The following is an 8,216-nucleotide window of genomic DNA, read 5'->3' on the forward strand; positions in this document are numbered from 1 at the left end:
CACAAATCGTTGCACCTCATAGAATTTCACCTCTGCACAAATTGCCTTTATCTGGGAGCCACTGCATTCTAGTCATTTCCCAGAACATCTGTCTGCTGGCTACCTCTGCCCGTTGTACCAGCATGGATGAGAACTGCTGGGTCAGAGCTGGTGCCAGGAACTTAAAGACAGTTGATTGCATCAGGAGGTGAACTGATGTGGTGAGAAAGAACTGGACCACATTTTACTTCCCTTTTAAATACATGCTCCATATACCATTTTATTTTGATCTTCACAGTAGCACTATGAGGTAGGGAGTTGATATGGTTTGGCTCTGTGGACCCACTCAAATCTCATCTCGAACTGTAATCCCCACAGTTATAATTACAAGAACCCAGAGGGAGGTGATTGGATCATGAGAACAGTTTCCTCCATGATATTCTGGGATAGTGAGTGAGTTCTCATGAGAGCTGATGGTTTTGTAAATGGTGGTTTCCCCTGCTCTCTTCTCTCTCCTGCCGCTTTGTGAAGAAGGTGCTTCTTCCCCCTCACCTTCTGCCATGATGGTAAGTTTCCTGAGGCCCCTCAACCATGTGTCACTGTGAGTCAATTAAACCTCTTTCCATTATAAATTACCCAGTCTCAGATATTTCTTTATAGTAGTGTGAAAACAGACTGATACCGGAGTTATACACCCATTTCATAGAAGAGGAAGTAGGGAATCAAGGAGGCCAAGAAATTTGCCAGACATCACTCAGCTTGAAGGTGGAAGAGCCGGGACCCAGGCATAGGATCCCTGGGGCCCTGGTGCTTTTTGTTAGCATCGTGCATTCTGGAAACCTCAGCTTTGATCTGACTGCTATTCACTTAGTGTGTGTCTCTGGACAAGTCAGGAAACTGCTCGAGACCTTATTTTCCTGGTCTGTAAAATTAGAGGCTGGCTTTTTCTATAAGATGGGGCCGATGACAAGGTTAGAGGGCATGGTCTACACACAAGACCACCCTCCCTCTGATGCCAGCTGAAAATTCAGGGGTTCCCCAAACCACCCTGAGGCTAGATAATTCACTGGAAAAACTCAGAATTCGCTAAAAGCTGTGACACTCACCACAATGATTTATTACAGGGAAAGGACACAGATTAAAATCGGCCCATGGAAGAGAGGCACAGAGCCCAGGAGGGTTCCAGGTTTGAAGCTCCATTGTCCCCTCCCTGTGGAGTCAGGACGTATCACCCTCTGCACTGAGGCTCACCCCAGCATTGGTGTTCAGAGATTTATTGGAGTTCCATTACATAGGCACGATTGATTGATTGATCGATTGCCATGTGATTCCTCTCAGTTTACAGGTTGCCTGATACCATGAGACCCAAAGCTCCCACGCTAAATCACGTGGTTGTTCTTTCTGGCATGGCCAGTCCCCACCCTCAGACTGTCAGGTAGGGCCATATCCACCCTAAGATCCAGTGTGGCCAGCCTCTTCCCTCCTCCTAACAGGTATGACTCACCTTCCAGAAGTTGAGGGCAAAGTCCAGACCTCTCTTTAGGCAAAGCCCGATTCTTTACTATGCAGTAGTGAAATCCTTTCTGGCTTTTCCACTCTATCACTCTCCCTGGTTCCCAATGCTCACTCCAGGGCCCGTGTACCAGGCTCCTCAGCACCAGCTCCAGCCCGGGTCATTCACACCACTGGACTGGCTTCCAGGTCATTATTCCCAGCTGGCTGCTGCTTCCTAGATATTTAATCCAGTCTAGCATGTATTTATTGAACAACTGCTATTTGCCAGGTACTGTGCTGGGGTGGGTTTCATGGATAAGTGTCATCCTTGAAGAGTCATGAGTGTGAGTTGTATATGAACAAGGGCTAGTGCAGGGATTGGGCTCAAATACAAGCTACTTTCATTATTGCTTTTTCAGTGACTAGAAGAACATCAATATCCAGTGATAACATAAGTATCATGCTTAGAATATGATCCAAAAATCATTGTGTTGGGATGTTTCTCGCAGGCATTATTTCCAGAGACTTAAGTGTTCAGTGTTGGTCTCACTTTAACCAATAGACCTGCTGTGGATCTGCCCCAATGGGTCACTGGATTTAATTTAGGCCAAGCCAAGTCTCCACTCAACTGAGCACTAAACAGAAACCTTAAATATGATGTAAAGAAGGGAAAGTCTTAGTTTTGGAAGAAATATTGGTTTTTTGTTTGTTTGTGTTTTTGAGTAGTTTACTTTTTCTTGACCTTTTGCTGCTGCTTTTCCTCTGTTTTCTCAGCCTGGAGTTGCTGGCGGATGTTCAGTTTGCCTTTGGGCTTCCCTTCTACCAAGCCTACGAGGGGCAGTTTTCTCTGGAGGAGAAGAGCCTGTCGCTGAAAATCATGCAGTACTTTTCCCACTTCATCAGATCAGGGTAATTTGGGGCCACTTGTTCAGAATTCTGTCACTGTGCTTTTCCTCCCCCTCCCTTCAAGCAGAATGCAAAGGCCCAATTTGCATCGATGGACTCATCCTTTCCTCCCTAGACATTATAATCACCAGCCACCGGCCTCCCTGTCTCAGTCACCCTCTCCTAGCCAAAACTGCTTTTGCATACATTAATCTTCATGAAGAAAAGCTCTAATTATACCAGCTACATTTGATGACTCCAGATCAGGGTTTCTCAACCTTAGCACCATTGACATTGGGGGCCGGATAAATCTTGGCTGTGTCCTCCGCATTGTAGGATGTTTAACAGCATCCTTGGCCTCTAGATGCCCACGAGATACCAGTGGTGCCTACCTAGGCCCAGTTTTGAGAACCAGGCATGTCGAATGTCCCCTAGAGGGCAAACCACTTGGAGGAGAGCCACTGTCTCTCCACAGAGGGGAATACCAGTCCCTTGGGTTTTCAGCTTCAGTTGAAATGCTCAGGACCCTCCTTTATTCACCTTGAGGCTCTTCCTCTTCCTCGTCTGCCTCTACTCCAGTCTAATGGAGTACACTCGCTGTCCCCACCTGCAGAATTGGTTCCTGCTCTTTCCTCTTCATGGTAGTTTACCTGTTTCCTTTTATCTTTTTAACTGATGTGAATTGATTACCTAGAACTGTGCTAGGTTCCCCGGAAAGATAAAAAGGTGCGAAAGTCATGACCCAGCTACCAGCTACTGATAGTCTGAAAACATAAAAATGAACCATGATTCAAAGCAGGAGAAAATAAAGCTTTATGCAGTTTGTTGTGGGAGTTGAACAGAGAAACATATTTCTTCTAATTAGGGTTTTAGAAAATATTTCACTGAGGAAGTCACATTTAAGCTGGCCTTGGGGGATAAATAGAATATTTAAGCAAAGGAGAAGAAGACACTTCCAGGAAAGGAGATCTGGGCAAATGCAGCAGGGATGAGAGGACACACCTTATCTGGGAAACATCAGGTGGTTGCAGAGCTGGTGTTTGGGCTACATGGCAGGACATGCCGGAAGATGGGACTGGGTAGCAAGTTTGGGCAGCTGGCCTGAAGATTCACCCTCCTGCCCATGCCTTGGACAAACAAGGACATTCCAAAGGCTAGCTATGATGTCTAGATCTGAGGACTTTGAGAAAGAGAAGAGCACAGTGATCTCCTGAACATTCACAAAGACAGAAGGGCAGCGCTAGGTCCTGGATAACGCTACCAGGTCATGACCTCAACACCTTTCCTCTCCCAGAAATGGCCTAGCTTTGCAGTGCCGTAGTCAAGATCACAACTCCAGAAGCCAGATCTGGGGCTTCACATGCAGCCTTGACACCTACAGATACATGAATTGTCCTTCAGATACCAAGTGCAAGTGGGAAGTAATTCAGGTGATGAAAGGAAAGACAAGTTTCCCTCATGGATATTTCTTTCTTTTCATTTTCCTAGAAATCCCAACTACCCTTATGAGTTCTCACGGAAAGTACCCACATTTGCAACCCCCTGGCCTGACTTTGTACCCCATGCTGGCGGAGAGAACTACAAGGAGTTCAGTGCACTGCTCCCCAATCGACAGGGCTTGAAGAAAGCTGATTGCTCCTTCTGGTCCAAGTACATCTCATCTCTGAAGGCATCTGCAGGTAGCAAAGCCCTGGGACACATAGAGGGGGCTGGGTGTTGATCTCAGCATCTGCTGTGCTTGCTGCATGAGACCTGCGCTGCGTGCATTGGAGCCAAGGGGTCACCAGTGCCAATGGCACAGCCCCTTCCCATGAGTTATTCATGGTCTGGGTAGCTCCACGTTGCCAAGGGCCTCCTGTTCTGATGTAGCCCTGGAAGGAGAGGCAAGAGAGGCACAGGAAGAGGGCAGTGGGGTGACTAGGAGAGAAGGTCTGTTGAGGGTAGAGTGGTGAACCAACATCAAGGCTTCCAGCCTAGAACATTGGTATGGGAAGAGAAGGGAGTGTCTTGAACCTCATCCTCACATCCCTTGAAGGCCTAGATAGAAAATCTTGGGGAGGTAACTCTAGCCAGGGGAAAAGTGAACATTTCTACCTCTTCCTGTTGCAGAGATGTTAAGGAGAGAAAATAAATCATAATGAAGACACTGGGAATAGAGAGTAAACACAATGCCCTTGGGAAGCTTTGGAATAGCGGGTATGAGTGACACAACCCAGGGGATGGCCCTCGGCTTTCCTGGGGCCATGATGGAAACCTGTGACTGAGTGAGTGGGAGCCCAGAGGAGGGAGGACTCACTCCTCCCTGGAGGCTCTGGGAAGGGTCCCCAGGAGAGGTGATGCTTAGGCTGTCGTTTTTAGAATGACAGGAGTTTTTCAGGTACAGAGAAATGGGAGTAGGCCGTTAAACAGGGAAGGGATCTTGTCCAGCATATAGTTTAGATTTTCAACTCTGCTCCAAGGCCAAGCGTCTGTCTGCTGACAATGAACCCAAGTACCATCATACCCTTAGCATGTCCCTATAGCCAGGAGATGAATCTGGCACCTCAACCAGTGGAAAGGTCCCTCTAAAGGGCATTAGCAAGAAATGCCCACTGGAGGCTGGGGTCTCTTTGGACCAAAAGGAAGGGACCAGAGAAGAGAAGTCCTAATCTGGCTTGGACCAACCTTCCTTGCCCCTCTGTTTCAGATGGAGCCAAGGGTGGGCAGTCGGCAGAAAGTGAAGAAGAAGAGTTGACGGCTGGATCTGGGCTGAGAGAAGATCTCCTAAGCCTCCAGGAACCAGGCTCTAAGAGCTACAGCAAGTGACCAGCCCCTGAGCTCCCCAAAAACTCCACCCAAGGCTGCCCACTGTGGTCATCTTTTTCTCTAAAATAGCCACTTACCTTCAATAAAGTATCTACATGCAATGAAGCATTGTTGACTCTAATTTGTGAATCCAAGGCAATTCATGGGTAACACCAACTATATCTTTCTAAGGTTTCAATCCCAGGCTGCTGTTTCCATTCAACAAATGTTTATGAGCATCTGTTATGCACCAGGCCCTGTGCTGGGTGCTGGGGAAACAAGGACTTTGCTCCTCTAAAAGGAGAGAATGCTGGGCAAACAGTGACACAAAAAATGGGGATCCATCAAGAGCAGGCCCCAGGTGGCATAGTCCCACCTGAGTAGTAGAAAAGACTCACTCATAAGGGTTCTAGAGTGGAGGTAGAAGACCAACTGGAATAGGTGCAATGATCCAGCGAGAAGCAATGCACTCTGAAGCAAGACAGTGAGGATGTAGATGGGGCAAGAAACAGAGCCACAGGTCCTGGAGGAAGTAGAATTGATGGAACTTGATTAAATGTGAGGGGGGGTTGATGCAATGAGATAGAATTGCCCCAATTTGGGGATGATCTGGATTCCTGGATAAGCAATGTTCACCCTCCTAAAGGACACATTTTTAAAGCAAATATTCTGGTTAAAATGTCCTGTCTCTCCACCCCCTTTCACACACACGTGGACACACACTTCACCCAAAGTAAAAGCAAGTGAAGCTGGTTAACAGTCTTGTTCATTTAGATGGCATGCCATAAAATGTATTCGCACCCATCATGTTATTTGATTTCAGAGCAAATGAATGATAATTTTTAGGCTGAGGTTATTGTCCTATCTTGCAAATGTGGAAGGTAAGGCTCAGAAAGACTTACACTGTACCTAAATTCACATAGTGAAGAGGAGGATAGTCAGAGTCCAACTTAGGTTTTCCCATTTCTCTGTTTTCATGCACTGTATGGACTATAAAATATAGGCCTAGGGCCATGTTATGTGTCCTACAAAACCTACTGATAACACTGAAGCCCTGAGTAGCCTCCAACCTACATTATAGGCTCTGTTAGGATGGTTCAGTGAAAGCACCTAAATACTGAACTAAAAGGCCTTAACCAAAGAAAACTTGATAAGTAGATGGTCCCAGGGTTTGTCAGTGTCTCAGTGATGCCATTAAGGACCCAGACTCTTTCCAACCATCCTCTTTGCCATCTTCAGTGTATGAATGGTGTTGCAATTTGCTGACACATTATGGTTGCCACAGCTCCAGACATCACACACAACCCCCAAACAGCATCTCATGCTGGAGGCAAATGGGGAAGGAGCTAAAGGGCTTTCCCCTCCAATGTTGCTTTCTTTTTTCAGAGGAAACGTTTTTTCCCAGAGGTTCTCAGCAGAATTCCCCTCACATCTTTTTGGCTAGAACTAAGTCATGTGCTCCATTTTTTTTTTTTTTTTTTTTTTTTTGGACAGCGTTTCATTCTTGTCGCCCAGGCTGGAGTGCAATGGCACAATCTTGGCTCACTATAACCTCTGCCTCCCGGGTTCAAGGATTCTCCAGCTTCAAGGAATCCCAAGAGCTGGGATTACAAGCATGTATGACCATGCCTGGTTAAGCTATTTTTAGTAGAGACGGAGTTTTACCATGTGGGTCAGGCTGGTCTCAAAGTCCTGCCCTCAAGTGATCTGTCTGCCTCAAAGTGCTGAGATTGCAAGTGTGAGCCACCACGCCCAGCCATGAGCTCCCTTTTAAACCATCACTGTCAATGAGGGATGAAAGGGCCTTCTGTGATCCAGTTATACCAGGCATGACTTATCCTCCAGAGTAGGACATATTGCTGCCCAACAAAGGTGGGGTGCAGTTAGCAGCAATGAATGAGGAGACAGGTATTGGGTAGACAATGCATGCCCCCAAGACCATGAGAGTTGGGACCATTTCCCCATCCTTGGGGCTCTCCTGGCATGGCCCAGGGTTAGAGTTGGCCTCAAGCACCTTTTTCCTCCTTTAGTGCAATGTGGGTTGAAAATCATGTGCTGTATTTGGAGGTGTTCTCAAGTTCCCAGAATCAGGGGTCAAGGACCTGGTGCTTCCTTGGTACCCTTAATCCAGGGTAAGGCTCCAGGATCTGGGGGCTCAGACAGGGGCAGGAGACATGGCTCCAGGAGGCAGTGCTCTGCGTTCTCACTGTGTTTGGGTCTCCTGTGGTATCCAGACTGGGGGATGGATAAGACTTCTATTAGTTTTCTGTGGCTACTGTCAAATTTTCACAAACTGAGTGGCTTGAAATGACAGAAATGTATTGTTTCATAGTTCCGGACACCAGAGGCCCTGGATTGAGGTGTTACTGGGGCCATTTCCCCTCCAAGACTCTGAAGGAGGATCCAGTCCAGGCCTCTTTCCCACCTTCCCGTGGCTGCTGGTGACCAGTGGTGTTTCTTGACTCATGACTGCCTTCTGATCCCTTCCTCTGTCCTCACTGGACTTCTTCTCTGTGCATCAAACGTCCCTCTCTTTTATCTTAGAAGGACACCAGTCATTGGATTTGGGCCACCCTAAATCCAAAATGATCTTATCCCAAGATCCCCAATTTAATTACATGTGCAAAGACCCTAATTCTAAATCAGTTCACATCCACAAGCACTGAGGGTCAGGACTCGGATGTGTCTTTTGGAGGGGTCACAATTTAACCCACTATGGGACCCAGGGTTTGGGGACTGGACAGCATGTGCAGGAGGTTGTGGGGGCTGGACTGATGCAGTGCTATGGGAGGAAGAGGAAGGGGCCTCTGTGGGCTTTGGAATGAGGCTTCAGGTATCTAGAAGGTCCTTCTGGCATAACCTTCTCTATAGTCTGGCCCTAATAATGACAGAAATAAAATAACAGCAATGTCATTGATCAAGGTCTCATGCCCTATATAAGGTTCTGTCCTCTGAACACTGTCTCTTTTTTCTTTCCCAAAGGAAAGCTTGTTCTTGTGTTGCCATCGGGAGTTCAGTGCTTGATGTTCTACCCCTGAAGCTCTGTTCTTTTGGTTTTAACCACAGTCTGTTTT

General features: G+C 47.0%; 1 protein-coding gene across 1 annotated transcript in view; it reads left to right on the forward strand.

Annotated features, from left to right (window-relative positions):
• Positions 1-5,264, forward strand: part of TG (thyroglobulin) — a 273,399-nt gene extending 268,135 nt beyond the window's left edge. Inside the window, exons 46-48 of the mRNA XM_008001584.3 lie at positions 2,248-2,382; positions 3,847-4,037; positions 5,045-5,264. Coding sequence (XP_007999775.3) covers positions 2,248-2,382; positions 3,847-4,037; positions 5,045-5,163 — 445 coding nt within the window. The 3' untranslated portion in view covers positions 5,164-5,264. The remainder of the gene's footprint in view (positions 1-2,247; positions 2,383-3,846; positions 4,038-5,044) is intronic.
• The last annotated feature ends 2,952 nt before the right edge of the window (positions 5,265-8,216 follow it).

The sequence above is a fragment of the Chlorocebus sabaeus genome, chromosome 8 (assembly GCF_047675955.1).
Source record: "Chlorocebus sabaeus isolate Y175 chromosome 8, mChlSab1.0.hap1, whole genome shotgun sequence".
Lineage (NCBI taxonomy): Eukaryota > Metazoa > Chordata > Mammalia > Primates > Cercopithecidae > Chlorocebus > Chlorocebus sabaeus.